Source organism: Camelina sativa, chromosome 18, assembly GCF_030686135.1.
Source record: "Camelina sativa cultivar CO46 ecotype springtype chromosome 18, ASM3068613v1".
NCBI classification, from domain to species: domain Eukaryota; kingdom Viridiplantae; phylum Streptophyta; class Magnoliopsida; order Brassicales; family Brassicaceae; genus Camelina; species Camelina sativa.
The window spans coordinates 17,275,880-17,294,844 of record NC_141897.1 but is presented as its reverse complement, the minus strand read 5'-3'; the positions used below and the strand labels follow the sequence as shown (position 1 = coordinate 17,294,844).

Here is an 18,965-nt window from a genome sequence, read left to right as displayed (position 1 = left end):
CTTACCGACGTTTTGAATTTATCCGGCTAAATTTGGTGTATGACGCCAAGAAGCAAACTTTGACGGTGGATTGGATTTGGATTATGTGAGTTTTTTACTTTATAAATCAGAAGATTTTCACACTTCCACAGCAACAGTAGATAAAATTTTTTAAAAAGATTACTTAGTGTCATCGGTTCATATTTGGAAGAGTAAAACAACACACCAAAATAGTGCCATGAAAAAAACGTTTTGAGACAAGCCCCTAAAACACAGGTAATCAGTGACGGAACAATCTCTTTCTCTCTCTCTATTCAAACGTGTCATCATCGTCATCAGGAAGTGGCTGACTTGCTGCCGCTGCAAGCTCCGCCTCGTGCCTACAATTATATACATCGTTAATTAAAAGTAAAAAAGCTAGTAGCAACAAATTAAATACAAAATTTAGTTTAGAGAACTTACTGCTGCTGAGCAGCCATGTCGATTTGAACTTCAGGTGGAGCAAGGGCAGGTGATTCCACAAAGTGAAGGTTAGCGTCCCTGAAACAGCAAGCAACATTCCCAATATTTTTCATATTTTTTCTAGCTGTTTCCCAATGATACTACAATACGGGTTTGAATTGAAGAATTGTTGCGTACCCGGCGAGCTTTCTAGCAAGGTACAAGAATGGCTTCTCGAAGTTGTAGTTGCTCTTAGCAGATATTTCGTAATACTGGAGATTCTTCTTCCTGTGGAATGTTACCTGCTTGGCCTTCACTTGCCTGTTCTTTACATCAACTTTATTCCCACATAGAACAATTGGGATGTTCTCACAGACCCTGCACCATGAAATAATGATGACATTATTATCGTCTAGCAATTTTCCACATATAATAAAAAAAACTCTAGCTTCTGTGTGTTAAGTAGTTCATACCTGCAAAGATCACGATGCCATGTTGGAACATTCTTGTATGTCAGACGCGCTGTGACATCAAACATGATGATGGCACATTGTCCATGGATGCTGCAACAAAACAAAACACATTTCTGTATCAAATAAAAATTATGCAACAATAACCTTATAAGCTTTTCAAGTTGCTATCTACTATAATGGGGAATAAGTATCTTATGCAGCTTCACATCAGAACCAAACTTCCAACACTAGAAGATTCCAGACATTTCTGTATCAAATAAAACTATCTGCAACTTTAACCTTCTAACTGCTATTCAAGTTGCTATATATAATAATGGGAATAAGTATCTTATGCAGCTTCACAACAGAACCAAGTTACCAACACTAGAAGATTCCAGATCACTGATACAGATATATTTTAACGAGGCAAATAGGTGATTCATAGCCGAAGAGAGTAAGCAAATTATACTTACTAGTAACCATCCCTAAGACCACCAAATTTCTCTTGGCCAGCAGTATCCCAACAGTAGAAACGGATCTTGCCACAGTTAGTGAAGAAATCAAGAGGATGAACCTCAACACCAATAGTAGCTGCAAAAAAAATACAAGAAAACATCAGAATCTGTGAACTCTTGAATAAATTAAATAAAGTCCATCACAATAATATGTATCAGGAGGGCTTGCAAGTACTTACGTTCATACTTCTTCTCAAACTCTCCAGTAAGATGTCTCTTTACAAATGTGGTTTTTCCTGTGAACATCCATCAAAATTAATCAGAAACGTATTCAACCACTCAGAATTGAACTGAGACAGATCAAGATTACTAATACAAAAGTAAACAACACAAACTATATCGAAGCAGCAAACTCTATACTCGTGTTTTCTAAATCAGAATTGAACTGTAAGATATACATTACTACTAATCAAGATTAGTTATACAAACAATATGATAAGCATGGATAAGTAACTAAATAACAAAACATCATAATCCAAAATCTCGAGTTACTGAAATTGAATTAATCAATCAATCCTCTGGTATGATGTATCTAGTAAAACAAAAGCTGAGAGAGATGGTGGTGGTTTACCTGTGCCTCCATCACCGACGATGACGAGCTTGAAGCTTGGGTAATCAACGGTTTGCTGGTTAGGTAAAGCCTGAGAGAATTATGTCAAAATAACGATGAATACAAAAATCAACAGATCACGCAAAGATCAAAGAGAAGTATAAATCGAAAAGTAGGATCGAGAGAGAATAAAATCAAGGCAAAGACGAAGAGATATAACTTTACCATCGACGAAACTGAAGAAGCTACGCGAAGAGTGTCAGAGGAGGAAGGCGGCGAGCGAGAGAGAGAGAGAGAGAGATAGGTTTTTTAAACAGAGTAGTTGAGCTTAGGAATGACGCAAAATACTCAAACCCGGGTAATCCAGAACACTGGATTCGGATTCAGATCCGTACCCGGCCCAATATATCCTCAACTCTGTTAATGGTGGCGAATTAGTAACTTTTTTACAGTTTAGAGTGTCTCCAGTTCAACTCATTGAACCTAAAGATTGTGTGGGAAACATTGATATAAAATGGAGTCGAAAAGTACGATATTCTTGCTTTTTAAGTGTCTACAGTGACTCATAAGATCTTATTTAATACAAATTCATTAATAGTAAAAAAATAACACTACTTTTAACTTAAAAAATAAAAGAATGAATTAGCTATTCTTGGTTCTCTGAAGACTCCATATCAAAAGACTTGATGAGCTTTCCCATAGTATCGGTTAATTAAAGGCGACTGCAAAAAACAAAAGACCAGACAAAGATGATTCACAAGTCACATATTCAGAGCTTTGTGACAAACTATACTCAAAACCCATTTTTCAAGTTACAGGTTTCTTATAGTATGAATGACTAAATTAACTTCAAAAAGAGGTTTCTTACTGTCAGGAATGTAGGGACATGGGGTGAAGGGCGAGGGTAGAATTTGTAGAACTTGATGCTTTGAAAGGCTTCCTTAGTCTCTTCACTCATTTCCTCTATTGCTTTCTCTCGAGCCTCTCTGGCCTCTCTATTTGCTTTCTTTGCTGCTCGAACTTGCTCTTTCACAAACTCCTGGAAAAGAACAATTGTAACTTTGTGAATATATAAATAAATACTCAAGTGTCCTCGTCAAGAACTGACAATTTGCGTTTACAGTACAGCTTAAACTTACTTTGAATTCTTCCTCTTTCTCGGCAGCTAATTTTTCCTCTTCTTTTTTGAATCTAAAGAAGAGGAAAAATTAGCTGTACTGTAAACAATAAAATGGGTTACATAAAATTAGCTGTACCCACATACATAAAATTAGCTAATTTTTCCTCTTCAATCAGATCATCAACAAGTTCCTGAGATAGAATCAAAACAAAAACAAAAAAAAGCCATCCCAAGATTCAGCATACAGTGAATGCAATTTGAACAAACAGGGAAAGTGCAGTGAGAAGATGACAACTCTCTTTCGAAAGTAAATCCAAGTTTTGCTCGTTACAGAAACACGCTAAACACACACACACCTGAAGTTTGGTATACTTCCAGTCAAATACAAGCTGCACAAACAGAGAAAATTAAAGCTTTGATTATAAAAGAGAATACCCAAGATTAAAAGGATCAAACACTGCCACTTCCAATACAATGTTCATTGCATGCCAAAAAAACCTACTGGCTCCGGTTTAGAATCAGAGGGGAACAAAATGTCGACCTCAGTACTCTGTTCAAATGCATCTTCCACAAACGGGTTATAGAAATCTGCAAAAAAATAAAGAAGAGACATTAGATTTTGTTGTTGTATAATAATTAAGGAACACTCTGCAATAAATGGTTCCCTCTGCAAACTTTAACTAGTATTGGTATAGTATAGGATTTAAACTCACGAGCAATGCAATACTCGAACTTCTTAACACGATCTTCCTTCATATGTCTGAGAGCAGCTCTACAAATAATGTACAAAGTTAATATAACTCAGAATCCCTTCATAGCAAGTGTGCATCGATATTATTAAATGCTAGCTAGGAGTCATGTGACACATGTTTCTTACCTCCTCTGTGTACAGCCCAAGTAAAATATTTGAAAGTTCATCCTATCAACTTGTCTATCTCTACAAGAGGAACAAAGCAAAAGTAGTTAGAAAATTTATCAATAATTTTTAAGCTATCTCAACAAATGTGTAACATATACAGTAGTACCTTTTTGCAAAGGGAATGTAAGGAATCCAGTCCATTTTCATCTGCTTCATTGGAATGATTTCCTCCTCTACTCTCTGAACCGATTTTACACCTACCTTATCAGAAGGCGGAATGGGTGATTCAATCTGCATATATAGAATATTAGAAAGAGAATAGAGATAATATATGATCATTTCTAGCTACCAAACCGTTAAGAGAGATTTAAATGGTAACTTACAGCAACAATTGTTGGGACATAGACCATATTTTTTACATCTTTGCAGAAGTTAGCTGCAAATATGTATAGAGAAAATTAAACAGGAACTAGAGAAACAAATGTTAATGAAAAAGGAAGAGAGGATACTGCACAACCTGATAGATTTCAAAGCAAATTAGAAAAGAAGGACAAGTGCCAAAGATGATTCAAACAAGTTAAAAAAAAAAAAAAAGATAAAGCGGGACAAAACATCTTACGTTCAGCATTGCCAAAAACAAAGACTTTCTTCCCATAGAGAATTCCTCCTTCTTCAAATGCTTCCGGACGCACAGAAATACCAGAACCCTGTCAACTCAACAATGGAGAACAAAAAAATGGAGAATGTGATCCAAAAAAACGTAACTTACTTCAAGAGTTTTGAAATCCCAATTGAATCCATCATAAACTGCATCTAAATTATGCCACTGCCGTCACAAATTTAACAACAATATAAGTAAAACGAATATCATCATCAGTGGAGAGAGAGTAACTCAGAGATGTTTAAGCTCCTAAAAAACAATATATATACAGTATATACCTCAGTTCCCACTGGAAATGCAGCCTTCCACAAATCTTCCTGCAAACACACTCAAAAAACAAAACAAGCCATTTGTTTTCAAGCTCGCCATAACATACAACTGTTCTCATAGATAGAGATATAAACCCACAATAGCATTCTGACACCACCAAACGAGTTTCTTAGAACCAAGAGTTCTTAACAGCTCCGGAATAAGAGAATCCCCCACCAAACAGATGAACAGAATCCTCTTTATAGAAATGGACTAAAAACGTAGTATCTCACATTGTTGTTGTATTCACAGAGCGTTTTTACGTTATCACAGACACAGAGAAGAATCCCCAAAATTGCAGTGATGATATCAAAAGCAGTATACATAATTTATCCCCCAGAGAGTACGCTAGGGTTAATTAGACAACAAAGCATTACCAGATTACGTTTGTCCTCAAAGTAGTCAGTCTGTTGCTGTGGTCTGGTTCTGGTCACTCGGGGTTTCTTCACATCTTTCTTCTCAGCTTCCTTCTTCATGTTCCTCTTTCGCTTACCACGAAGATCAGGTTTCTTCTTATCATCACCATTCACTATTACGGTCCCTTCTTGATAACACCAAATCAACATAACCAAGTCTCAGTACATGATCAAAACATCTCAATTGCGTCTGAAAACGAAGATTAAATATTTCAAATCGATTTATAGATACGGCGAAATGGTACGTACCTGTGCCTCCACCATTACCGACGATTTGCTGATTAGGTAGAGCCTGAACACAAGGAAACGAAGACATCATTCAACGGGTTTGAGAACAGTGAACAGATCAATGAAACGTAAACTAATCGAAGAAAAAGAAGAAGAAAGCCAATAGAGAAACTTACCATGTTTTCGGATTTTGCAAGAGTAGATAGAGATCGAAAACAAGTCCGATCAAGCGAGCGACGCAGAGAGAGGTTTTTAAAACAGAGTTGTGAGGCTTTTTTTTTTTTTGCCGCTTATGATTGACGCTAACGCTATTAATGAAACCCGGTACCGAATCGATTTTGGGTTATTGGATCAATTTTGTGTTGGAAAAATCGAACCGGAACAGAAACACTCGAGTAATCGAGTTTGGTAAGGGCAACCCCATTGGGGGTTATATTTTTGGAACTCTTAAAATTTTTAATTAATATATTATGGTAGAATAAGAACTTTGGGATTCCGAATTAAGATTTTTCCTTCCAATGGTGGGTTATAATTTTAGGTCTCTTAATTTATTTGTTATTTTTAAAAAATTTTGAAAACCAGAGACAAAAGAAACAAAATATGGAACAGAATTGGATCTGTAATCTGCAACTACAAAAATGACTCATTGTATATCAAGATGAAACCAACAAAAGATGGAAGAATATATACATCACAAGCAGCCGAGAGAATTTTGTTAAGCATCTATCCACGAAAGCAATCTAAAGGAAAACCTTAATCATGTTAAATTAACATTCTTGCAAATACCAAATTCTCGGGCTGAAGACTCCACCAAACCCACTCTGCCTACTAGTGTCAACAACTGCAATCAAGTTTTCATCTTTGCGCCACATCAAACTGATCCAGATAACTAAAGAGAAGAGGGTTTGCATCAACTTCCTAAATACTCAGTTTAAGTTCTTAATGATAATAAACTAGGGATGGTATTTCAATACCCAAAGATTGGCTGCCCAGATTCTATCACTCTAGACACTCCATACCCAAAGATTGGCTGCACACAAAGATAAAAAAGCACAATTTAACAACAGTCAACACAAGAGGCTTCTCGCAACCCTTACTGTGTTCATGAACTGAAACTATCACAATTGTTCTGTTTAACTATTACAACTACCTACCAAGCATTTGTGTTTAAGTGTCACAAACGAAACTATCAACGACAACAACAAAGCAAGACTTCAAGTTAAAATTCTCACAACACAACACCTGATTAGCCAAGTTGAAAGACAACACAACACAACACAACAAGAAGAAAGACATCAAATCAACAGCATCTCTCCCAAATCTTTATGTGAATAACTCAAAAACAACAACATTGATTGTAAAAAGAGACACACACTAACCCGTTTCTCTCTTGCTTTATAAACATGGCCAAACTTTAATAGAGCTGAAGCCGATTACAAACACCAAACCACATACACAAGATCAGCAAACACAAGAGAAGCCAATTACATAACATAGGGAGCTGAAGCCGATTACATAATAGAAGAAACTAAAACCAATTAAGGAACCTAATACAAACACCAAAATGATTACATAATAGAGCTGAAGCCACAATCATATAGCAAGAACCCTAAAATTTCGAACTCCCAACCCTAAACCCAAATTTACGAACAAAATCCAATCAACTCTAATCCGTTATCCAATCAACACATATACCTTCATGGTTTCTAAACTCACGAGACCGCAGGTGAGATCCTCTCACCTTGAGACAAAAGCTCAGTTACTTGAGATCTGTAATTAGTAAAAGAGTCGTCTATGCTGTTCCTTTAGACATAGCTTCAATAAACACTGCAATGTGCACACAACACAATTTGAGAAAGAAATACAAAACAAAACTTGATAAAGCTATCATACACGAACACCACATTTAACATGTATCATTGAATAAATTATCAAACCATGACGCACACAATAACTATGATTACACAAGTTTCAATTCAAAACTTCAACAAAATTATGAATTTGAGAGTGCGAAATCGATACCTGTCCAAACAGAACGACCCGCGAACCAACGAGAAGGAGATTCTCGATTTCAAAGAACATAATATAACAAAATAACTGCCGACTGAGATCAATTCAATCACCTCCGCCGATTCAATCTCCTCCAATTTCATCTACTTCTTCGATTGTCAATTCACGAGTTCGAGAGAGAGACAGAGAGAGGAAGAGGAAGAAGAAGAAAAAAAAAATCAATCGACCATCAAAAAAATCTTTTATCTCTATTAATCGGTTTGTCCAATCAATTGATGACATGTACAGTCTCTTATAATAAGATTGAGTCTACTAAATAAGAGGACCTCTAGTTGTTTTTTTCTTTTTCTGATTTTTTTTTCTTCTTCTTTTAACTTAAAACTCCACTTAAAACCTCCCGTTCAGAAAGGTCTAAGTGGGTAATATTTTTGCGAAGAAAAAAAAATTTGAAAGGAGGAAATCTAGGGAAATCTAGGAAAATCTTACCAAATATGAATTAATTAATTAAAAACATATAAATAACAAATATGAGTTTATAAAATCATAAGATTTTGTGGAACAAAAGTAAGTTGCCAAATGATAGATATAGAATTCAATGTATTCCTATTTTAAAAAGTTAATTTTATCTTTTGATAATATTTGTGGTTGGTGAAAAAAATAGTATTGTATCTATATTAATGTTGTCAATTTTAGCAACCTTATTGCTTTTGTAGAAAAACGGTAGAGATATTTTAGAAAATTTATTGATTTTAAGAGAAAATTGGTTTCTATCTATATCTAAAAATAGAAAGAAACCATATTTACCATATTTCATTTATTGTTTTTAGTGCAATTTTGCAGGAATTAACTGTGTAAATAGTTTTAAAAATAAAAATAAATTAAATTGTAGAACACAAAATGTACTTTAAAAATATTAATATAGATGTTTATGTCTTTGGTTATTGGTGGTATTTCTTTGTCGTCCTTGCGACTTTTAATGACTAATGGACTGTTATCGGAGAAGTGATTTATAAGTCCATATAAAATTGTAAATTATAAAAATCAAAGTCATGTTTTATTATTGGATTTGAATCGTTCTATTTTACACTTTCAAATCTATTCAAATCTATTTAAATTGAATCCTTCTATTTTACACTTTCAAATCCATTCAAATCCATTTAAATTGAATTCCAAAAACAAATCATTAAATGAATAACATGAGATTTTAACAACTATTTGTAAATCATATAATCAATAAGAAATAACATATAATTTTGATAAGTATTTTAAAATCAACACAATAATTTTCAAATTCATTAAAATCATAAAACCAATAACAGCCCCTAAAAAATAGTTGTATAGAGGATGTATTTAGCAGTTTATGTTGTTAACCTCTTAATGCTTAATAATACTTTTAATAATTGTTGTGTTGTGGAAATCATAAACCAATCCAGACAAAACTGCTCAAAAGTGTTGCCAGCCTTTGGTAGATGTAGAATAAAGCTTGCATTTTTCTTAAAGTTTATGCTCAAAAAATGCAATAGACATAATGATGCAAGGAGATTTAAGAAGATGAAACTAACCTTACAATATCTGAATCGAATTGCTTACCTCCGAAAATCCAACCTTCTTTTTTTCTCTCTCTTTTTGCTCTCACTCGCTCTAAGAGTTGATAGATTTTAGACACGTACTTGCTCTCAAAGTACTTTTTAGTAACTCCACCATGTACGGTTAGATTTTATTGGCTGGTCTTTAAAACACTTATAGAATTATGTAATTTAGTAAGTTTATAGAGATTCTTTGTTCAAAGAAAAAAAAAGTTTATAGAGATTTAAAACTAAACACGAGTGACTAGCGGGTTGAACAAGCAGGACTTATCAAAATATTAATAAGTTTTGAGAACCATAATAATTTACGCAAATTGAATTTATTGGTTGATGATTTAAATCAAGCAACAATACATGCAAGCGTTAGTTCTACCCAAATGAAAACATGATTCAAATACTTGACATACTTTAGATGCTTGACCTAGAGTTTAATGGTAAATAATGAAACAGTCTTTTTTTTGGTAGAAGAGAGGAGACTGAGTCTCCCTTTATTTATTCAAACTTAAAATTACAAACAAACCCGACGAGGGACGGCAACTCCTCCAAATCATCCGAAAGAATGGACGTAACACCACTTGTACTTGATTTCATGTTCTTTTTTTAAAAAAATCATTTTTTTGGATTTGGTTTTGGTTAGAGTATTTCGCACATGACTAATTGTGGTAGTCTTGTACTACTTACATATTTTTTGGTCAAAATTTCTGCAAAATTTCTGCAAAATTACATATTTTAAACAACTCTATCATTCAATTTTCAACATTCATGCAACTTTTTCATATTTTAGATAACTTTATCATTCAATTTTGAGACCTTTGGTTTTTTGGTAAATGATGAAACTTAAGACTCTTGAATCCTTATATTTATGCAACATTGTCATATTTGGTTTGGAACGTTATTATCCCAACAATTTCCCTTATGGTGATAATTAGTATTAGTTTAAAAAATATATCAATGGAGAAAAGAGACAGAGTCGAAGAAAGGAAATATGTTGAACAAGAACTATGATTAAAACACAACAACTGTGCATAGGAACATGCTACCTCGATTGGGCCAAAAGATCTCTTAAATCTTACAATTAGCTTAACAATAAATCAAGTAGTAAATAACGTGACAATGCACTAAGGCAGATTAGACGCACATTAGTAACCAAACTGATACACACGCATTTCAAACTGAACTCAGCTCGCGTAACGAGTCAGTCATTCTCTGGTTAACTTAATCGATTCAATTTTTACGAGCCCAAAAAATTCGGTTACCAAAAAAAAAAAAAAAAAAAGCCTACGGATTGTTTTCTTTGTTGACACGTGATTTGTTTGGCCTTCTCACCGAACAAGAACTGAACTCATGGAGTAAGTAACAAGGAGCAGAAATGAAAAAGACAATTTTGCCCCTCAGCCACGGTGACCCTTGCTTCTGCTCTTGTATCGTTACCGAAGACGTCGTCGTCGACGTCCTCTCCTCCGGTAAGGGCAACTCTTACGGTCCCGGAGTTGGAATTCTCCCCGCAATACGGTAACGTTACCACCCAAAATCTCGACCTGGGTTCTTCGAATTTGATCGTTATCGAGTCAACGGCGAATCAAAATTGACCCGATTTCAACTTTAAGTTTGACTACTTTAAGGCAATACACGATCTTCCTCCATATGTCTGAGAGTAGCTCTGCAGATATTAGGTGGAATATTATTTACCTTTAGCTCTGGAGATCTTCCTTCACTTCTTGCGGTTAGTGGTGATGAGACATTAGGTGGAATATTATTAGCTTTAGGGTGATTATGAGTGGAGTTGTGTTGTGTTCTTCTAGCCTTCTCATTGAAGTTTCCTCATAAACTGAGCTTGTTTGCTGTGGCTTTGATGACTCTGTTCTCTCATGGGTTGTTGTGATGTTGTTGCTGTGCGACTCATTTGATTAGCAGAAGAATCAGTAGATAGATCAAACATTCTGTTGTTCACACTAGGAGAGACTTTGCCATTACGAAATCCACCAGGGAAGATCTCGTTAGGAGTCATCTTATGCTTATAATGTTCAGAATCTGTTGGGGTCATGCTCCTCATCATGTCACTGAATGACCTGAATGATGCCACTGTATCTGATTTTCCAAAGCTTCGGTGTTCCGAAACAAAAGCAGGACCAGAACTGGTTTGAACAATCTGCTGGTGGTGGTAAATTCAGCTCTACTTGCTGAACAATTTTCCTGTTTTGAGGGCTTGACAAAATCTAGCGGAGAAGGATTTTGATATTCATGCTGGCTCATAGATTTTAGGTTTCCAACTTGAGTAGCAAGAAAAGATGATGGAAACAGAACCGGAAAATTCAGACTCACACTCGAATTTGGTAATTATAAGTTTTGGTAATTCAAAAAGAAAAAAGGAAAAAAAAAAAAAGAAGATAATAGAAAGGAGGAAACTGCGATTACAAGAAGCCCTAGCAAGCGTACGTCTCCGTTTCCCATTCATTCTATCGAAAGTTAGTTTTTTTTTTCTTCTGCGAAATATCGGAAAGATGGTCCAAGTTCCCAATGTGAAACAGAGGTGATTCTCCAAACTCTCTTCGTAATCGATTTCCATAACAAAACCCTAACTTGTAGATCTTTTCCTTTTACGATTTTGATTCATTGATTGTCTCTCTCTCTCTCTCAAACGTCCTTGTGATTTTTTTTTTTCTTTTTCTGAATTTTGCTTGTAGGGATATCGTGGGATAAAAGCCATTGGTTGTACTCCCGCTAACGAATCCATAGCAAAGTTTGGACTCCATTGCTACAATTCTCACAAGGTAATGATACGAGATATGGTATTACCTATCAGAGGAGGAAGCTCAAAGCTTCTTGTTAGTCGGTTATTAAGATTTCCTTTTAGTGTTAGACTAAAGTTTTGGTATTTTTACTTTTCTAATGAGCATAAGTCGGTGTAAGGATTCTCTATATAAGGAGATCCAAAGATCAATAAGAGGGGATCTTCCAAACAATTAACCTAATTCTCTAGAAAGAGGCTTGGGTTAAGAGGAAGTTAAGCTTTCAATTCTTTTGTTCTCTTTGTTCTTGAGCTATAGCTATGAGGGTTACTACTAGAGCTAGGGCTAAGGCTTTGGCTCATAACAATTTGGTATCATAGCCAACTGATTCAATGGGTGAGAACAATCAGATTGCGGAACACCTCGCAAAGTTGACGGAGCAGATGGAGCGTATGAATACGAAGATTGATGATGTTAAGAGAGACATCTATGAGAGACTTGACCCGATGAGCGAGACTGTGGAATCTCTCCAAAAGGCTATAACCATTCAACAAGCGGCGATAGCCAACACAGTGGCTACTCAAGAAGAGCTACGGGAGCAGAACCTGGTCGTGGAAGATTCAGTCCGAAAAGAACAAGGTGGGTCAAGGAGAGGCTTGGAGGGGCAGACATCTCCACAACCTATGTCGGGTGATAAGCTGACTACAACCTTTCAGGAAGGGAAGGGAGAAGAAGGAGTCAGTTCATCGTCCAAAAAGGTTGTTAACCATGTCCAACAACAAACCTACTCTGCGGGATCATGGTCACGACGTACGGGAGGAGGAGAACGGGGCCACCGCAGGTCTGATGGTGGAGGAGATTGGAACGTGAGTCAGATCGGGGGAGTGGCTACAGATCATTGTTATGATTCTCCGCATGGAGATACCGTGAAACAGAAGAACTGGGAAACAGAGGAGAATTTGAGCCGAGGAAAGGCTTAGGAGATAGGTCTGGTTCTGTTGGATATACGGTGGTTCCGTCCAAGATAGAGTTCCCACCATATGATGGCTCCACCAATGCCATGGAGTGGATTCAAAAGTGTGAGGATTACTTTGAGGACCAGAGGATTTACAATGAAGATGCTAAGGTGAGGCAAGCGACTTTTGTGTTAACAGGACAAGCCTATCATTGGCATCAAAACTTGCGAAGGTTGATCCAACATCGTCTTGGATGGGGTGAGTTCAAACGAATCTGCAAAAGCAGGTTTGGCAAGGCAGATTCGGTGAACCCAGTGGGCGAATTGTGCAACCTAAGACATACAGGAACGGTGGACGAGTATTGTAACCAGTTCGAAGAATGTTTGGGTCGACAAACAAAGTTATCTAGAGATCAACAACTGTGGCAATTTTGTGCCGGCTTAACAGACAGCCTGCGTAAGGAGGTAGAGTATCTTTGCCCAGAAACAATCTTTGAAGCCATGAAGTATGCAAGAGACAATGAGTATAAGATTGAGGGTGAGAAAAATATTAGAACCTTTGGAGGACACCTGGCTCCGCCCACACGCTATACGACACCAATGTCTAGAGTTAACACTATGGGGAATCGAGGATTTCCATTAACTAAAGAGGTGGAGTCTGTGGGTGTAGTCTCCAAGCAGGAAAGATCAAGGAACTTGCCGAAAAAGAAAGATTACAAGCGTTTGACAAGTTCAGAGATGGCAGAGAAAAGAGAGAAGGGACTCTGCTTTAATTGTGACGAGATTTTCACCCCAGGACATAAATGTCTACCGATTTTATTCCACATCAAGACCATAGACGACGACGAAGATTCGGCTGATGATTATGGGGAGGAAGAGATGGAGGTCTCTCTTCATGCTATGAAAGGGGAAGAAACAGGGAGCACATTTCAGGTGAATGCTAAAATTGCCAATGGATCCGGTTGGACATTATTGGACACGGGTAGCAAACATAACTTTATTAAAAGTAGTGTGGCCGAAGAGTTGGGAATTCCAATACTCCGACGCCCTGGTCGATCAGTCTCCATGGCAGATGGTGGAAGGTGTCAAGTTGATGGGTTTTACAGGGACACCAATTCAAGGCAGATTATTTTGCAATACCCCTAGGCGGTTTTGATGTCGTGTTGGGAATTCGTTGGCTCAATGCGCGTGGACGTGTTGTTTGGGATGGACCAGCCCGGACCATTGAGTTTGAACACAATAATAGTCTTGTGAAATGGCAAAGAGAAGGTCACCAAAACGAGAAGCAAGGGGTAGTTCTCAATGCCATCGAGAATGATGGTGGAACTCTTGAAAACTGGTTTGAGGCAGAAGAAGAGATTTTCACGACTAATGGCTTATTAGGGAAGAAAGAAGAGGTTACACTACCTTCAAAATCTCTGACCAAGAGTGAGTCTTTCAAGGAGCTGGGAGGGTTGCTAGCTGAGTACGGGGACTTGTTTGCAAAGCCCACCAGTTTGCCACCGCAGCGAGATTGTGACCATCAGATCCGTCTGGTTCAAGGAGCAAATCTGGTGGCTGTGCGTCCTTATCGGTACCCGCACTTGTTAAAAGACGAAATAGAGCGTCAATGTAGGGACATGCTGCAACACGGGGTCATTCGACCGAGTACTTCACCCTTCTCTTCGCCGGTATTGCTGGTGAAAAAGGCAGATAATTCGTGGAGGTTTTGCATAAATTATAGAGATCTGAATAAAGTGACAATCAAAGACAAGTTGCCCATTCCGGTGGTCGATGAGCTTCTTGATGAGCTATATGGGGCTCGCTTTTATACTAAACTTGATTTAGCTTCGGGCTATCATCAAGTTCGCATGTTCGACACTGACATCGAAAAAACGGCATTTCGAACACATCATGGGCATTATGAATTTTTAGTTATGCCATTTGGACTCTCGAATGCGCCTTCAACATTTCAAAGCCTCATGAATTCGGTATTTCAGGAAGTTCTTCAGAAATTTGTTCTTGTATTTTTTGATGATATACTTATTTACAGTGCTTCATGGGCTGACCATTTGAGACATGTGAGGTGGGTTTTTGGCCGTTTACGGGAGCATAAGTTGTTACTGAAACATGCTAAGTATTCCTTTGGACAACGAGAAGTCGGCTATTTGGGACATGTCATCACGGGAGAGGGCGTCAAAGTTGATAATGCTAAAGTCACTGCCGTCAAAGAATATCCAACTCCAACGTCGACAAGAGCGGTTCGTGGGTTTTTAGGACTCTCAGGGTACTACCGCAAGTTCATCCGCGGTTATGGCATACTTGCAGCCCCATTAACCAGCTTACTCCGTAAAACTGGTTTTCTTTGGACTAGTGAAGCAGAAGCAGCTTTTCAATCATTGAAGAAGGCACTATCAGAGTCGCCGGTTTTAGCACTACCTGATTTCACTAGGGAGTTTGTGGTGGAGTGCGACGCGTCAGGTAGTGGGATTGGTGCGGTTTTACATCAACATGATCACCCGGTAGCATTTTTAGTCGCAAGTTGGCTGAGAGACATTTGAAGCTTGCCGCATACGAGCGTGAGTTGATCGGACTAGCTAAAGCGGTGATTCATTGGCGGCCATACTTGTGGGGACGTCATTTCTTAATCCGCACTGACCACTACCGCCTTAAGTTCATTCTTGAGCAACGGTTGTCCACAAGACCACAAATACATTGGGTAAGCAAGTTGTTAGGGTTTGATTTTAAGGTTGAATTTTGTGTTGGAATGGCTAATAAGGTGGCTGATGCCCTATCCCGACAAGATGAGGAAGACCAAGAGCATGTGTGTGCTATTTGTGCGATCAGTAATTCAAATAAAGGGATCTTAGCGAGGCTACGAACAGAGGTGGAAAACTCAGAGGAGTTAGCCCAACTGCGAGATCAAATTATTCGGGGGGAGATGCCACATGCTTGGGCGGTGTGTGATGGATTGATTTTCCATAAAGATCGCGCTTACCTTGCATCTGGATCTGACTTGGTCCCTGAGGTCGTGTCTGGATTCCATAATTTTGGTCATGAAGGTGTCCAGAAAACAATGGATCATATAAGACGAGATTTCTATTGGAAAAGTTGGAAAAAAACAGTACAAGACTTTGTTGGAGATTGTCAGGTTTGCCAGAAAAACAAGTGGGAGACACTGCAGCCTACAGGATTACTACAGCCGTTGCAAGTCCCAACTCAGGTCTGGTCAGATATATCTAATGGATTTCATTGAAGCTCTACCAAAGGTCAACAAAAAGTCGGCCATTCTGGTTGTTGTTGATAGGTTCTCAAAATATGCACATTTCATTGCATTAAGTCATCCCTATACAGCGGGCTCGGTGGCCCAAGCCTTCTTTCGCGATATTGTTCGCCTTCATGGGATTCCAGAGACAATAGTTACGGACCGTGATAAGATCTTTCGAAGTCTATTTTGGCGGGAGTTGTTTAAATTGCTGGGGACAGACCTCTGTTTCACCACCGCTTACCGGCCTCAATCCGATGGGCAAACAGAGATTGTTAACCGGACATTGGAGATGTATCTTCGCTGTCTCACGGGAGACTCTTCGTCAAAATGGCTCTCTTGGCTTCCTTGGGTTGAATATTGTTATAACACATCGTTCCACACAGGTCTTAAAGCAACACCGTTTCAGGTTGTTTATGGACGAGAACCTCCGAAACTTTTGGACTACACTGCAGGGAGTTCGCGTGTGGAAGCTGTTGATGTGGCCTTAGCACAGCGTGATGAGTTTCTCGTACTAGCAAGACAACGGTTGCTAGAGGCTCAACAACGTATGAAACTCTCGTATGATAAGCATCATCGGCTCCTTGAGTTCAATATTGGGGATTGGGTATGGCTACGGATTCAGCCATATCTCCAATTAACAGTATCAAAAAAAGCTTTCACCAAGCTGTCTCCAAAATACTATGGTCCATTTGAAATCCTTGCTCGCATTGGTTCTGTTTCTTATCAACTGCAGTTACCTAAAGGGACAAAGATTCATGATGTCTTTCATGTTTCACTACTCAAGAAGCACAAGGGAGAACGCCCCACAGATGCAGCGACATTACCTCCAGTTCTTCACGGTCGTGTGGTTCCGCCTACACCATTGCGTCTACTTAAGGCAAGAATGAGGGGAGGGATTCGTCAAGTAATAGTACAGTGGACTGAGGATGAGGCTGATGATTTAACTTGGGAAGAGGCGGCAAAGTTGTTTGAAGCTTACCCGGAATTGGAGCTTGAGGACAAGCTCCTAGTCGAGGAGGGAAGTAATGATACGAGATATGGTATTACGTATCATAGGAGGAAGCCCAAAGCTTCTTGTTAGTCGGTTATTAAGATTTCCTTTTATTGTTAGACTAAAGTTTTGGTATTTTTACTTTTCTAATTAGCATAAGTCGGTGTAAGGATTCTCTATATAAGGAGATCCAAAGATCAATAAGAAGGGATCTTCCAAACAATTAACCTAATTCTCTAGAAAGAGGCTTGGGTTAAGAGGAAGTTAAGCTTTCAATTCTTTTGTTCTCTTTGTTATTGAGCTATAGCTACGGGGGTTACTACTAGAGCTGGTGCTAAGGCTTTGGCTCATAATAGGTAACAACTCATGACTCTATGTTGCTCTTATTCTACCAACCCCTGACCCTTTCTTCTTCTTCTTCTTCCTCTTCTTCTTCTTCTTTTGTGGATTTCTACTGTCCTTTTGGTTTTAATTTTACATCTCCACGGCTGTATGTAGGGGACTAATTTACAGTTCTTGACTGTTACCCAACTCCTTCCGCGAGCTGTTTCACATGTCAAATATATTATGACATTGGATGCCTGTGATCCAGCCAACGGTTCTATTCATAGTATCGACACCTGTATCTGGCATTCTTCTCAGAGGAATGATGAGAACTTGAGATTAATCACCACTTATTGCAGACCTACAGGTAACTTAACTAACATGGTCTAAATATGATTTTCCATGTCCCTTTTATTAGCTATCGTTTTTTTGAACTGTTGATTTTGTTGTTGTTGTTGTTGTTGTTACTACCCCCGTCTTAAATATTTTGTATGTTTCTGACCCCCTTAGGATTCCCATGTGTTTAATTATCTGCTCTATACTATATAAGCCTAATCTATGAGTGAAAATATCAAGTCGTCTGTATATGTTTCATGTATGCATGTTTTTTTGTCATGACCTTACAAGTTACATGCATAATTGTTTTTGTTGTTTCTGTCTATGCTAGTTTCCCATCCACCAATTCAATTAATAATCTTCTATAAATTGTTGCTCTAGGGTCTGGAGAAAGCGGTTCCTAATGGGACCCAAATGGTGTAGACGTGCTCTATACTGGTGTGATGCCTAAGTGGCTAGATGATGATGCACTTACAGGAAGCGATAAGCTACACTTCTATGAGGTGTGTTGTTTAGCTATGAACTTTTTTTACTTATTTCCTTTTATTTGATCATCTGCTCAACACACCGATCGACATACACAGAACACCTTGTTCCACTAAAAATGCTCAAAATGTTTCAAATGCAGGTTAATGATTCGGATTTGCAACAGAATGCATGGCTTCATCTATATGCTCAAGTTGCTGCATACTCTAGGTGGATTTATCACATGGTGAGGAAAAATATATAGCCTAGAGAAGTGAGAGTATACTCATTTGTTTGGTTGGGCTCATGTATGTAGTCTTCTCTCAACCATGCTTTTTTGTTTTGCAGGTGGATCATCTCCCATTGGAGATAAAGAAAGTGGTGGTACAAACAAAGGAAGACATAGAGTCAAGTTTGAAGTTGAAGTCGGGCAATGCAATCTTCTACTTAAGTTTCAAGACTCGTGAAGGTGCCGAGTACAAATCCATAATAAGGCAAACGAGGGATGGAAGACCACAACACATGTGCCTTGAAGTTAAACATGTTGAGATGGACAAGTAGACGACAAAAGTGTTGTGACTTTTTAATATACCATGTTTATGTCCTTAGTTGGTTGGTGGTATTGAGTTTGTGTGTTGTCCTTGCCACTTTTAATGACTAGAAGAGAGTTGTATTGAGAGTGTGTTTAGCAGTTTGTGTGTTGTTTACCTCTGAATGCTATGTTTTTTTTCTTCCAATTAATTTGTTTCAAGACTTTTAAGCTATGTTCAACTTGCCCTGTATCTCTTTCGA

At 38.0% G+C, this 18,965-nt stretch overlaps 2 protein-coding genes, 1 long non-coding RNA gene and 1 other non-coding gene across 6 annotated transcripts; 1 reads left to right on the top strand and 3 right to left on the bottom strand.

Moving 5' to 3' along the window:
• Positions 1-123: 123 nt before the first annotated feature.
• LOC104761548 (GTP-binding nuclear protein Ran-3) lies at positions 124-2,453 on the bottom strand. The gene is made up of 8 exons (XM_010484644.3): positions 2,163-2,453; positions 1,959-2,028; positions 1,567-1,623; positions 1,346-1,463; positions 894-983; positions 619-798; positions 442-519; positions 124-359 (listed from the first exon to the last, which is right to left on the bottom strand). The coding sequence occupies exons 1-8, from the start codon at positions 2,163-2,165 to the stop codon at positions 290-292; spliced, it is 666 nt and encodes a 221-aa protein (XP_010482946.1). The 5' UTR covers positions 2,166-2,453; the 3' UTR covers positions 124-289.
• LOC104761549 (protein HEAT INTOLERANT 4) lies at positions 2,453-5,832 on the bottom strand. The gene is made up of 15 exons (XR_015588283.1): positions 5,707-5,832; positions 5,552-5,594; positions 5,264-5,430; positions 4,856-4,894; positions 4,536-4,742; positions 4,300-4,352; positions 4,083-4,207; positions 3,935-3,994; positions 3,771-3,829; positions 3,560-3,645; positions 3,414-3,446; positions 3,177-3,248; positions 3,077-3,130; positions 2,806-2,976; positions 2,453-2,659 (listed from the first exon to the last, which is right to left on the bottom strand). It is a non-coding gene; the product is annotated as a protein HEAT INTOLERANT 4 (transcript).
• Positions 5,833-6,129: 297 nt separating this feature from the next.
• LOC104761550 (uncharacterized) lies at positions 6,130-7,830 on the bottom strand. Of its 3 annotated transcripts, XR_015588770.1 has the most exons (5): positions 7,553-7,826; positions 7,226-7,357; positions 6,910-6,953; positions 6,505-6,560; positions 6,130-6,419 (listed from the first exon to the last, which is right to left on the bottom strand). It is a non-coding gene; the product is annotated as an uncharacterized LOC104761550 (long non-coding RNA). The 3 variants fall into 3 exon arrangements; XR_015588769.1 differs by lacking the exon at positions 6,910-6,953 and having other exon boundaries at positions 7,553-7,830; XR_015588771.1 differs by lacking the exon at positions 6,910-6,953 and having other exon boundaries at positions 7,272-7,357; positions 7,553-7,824.
• A 3,350-nt stretch (positions 7,831-11,180) lies between these two features.
• Positions 11,181-18,915, top strand: LOC104761551 (uncharacterized). The gene is made up of 8 exons (XM_087497868.1): positions 11,181-11,264; positions 11,811-11,897; positions 12,236-12,721; positions 12,763-17,404; positions 17,547-17,739; positions 18,090-18,211; positions 18,337-18,420; positions 18,522-18,915. The coding sequence occupies exons 1-4, from the start codon at positions 11,181-11,183 to the stop codon at positions 13,954-13,956; spliced, it is 1,851 nt and encodes a 616-aa protein (XP_087353994.1). The 3' UTR covers positions 13,957-17,404; positions 17,547-17,739; positions 18,090-18,211; positions 18,337-18,420; positions 18,522-18,915.
• Positions 18,916-18,965: the final 50 nt, after the last annotated feature.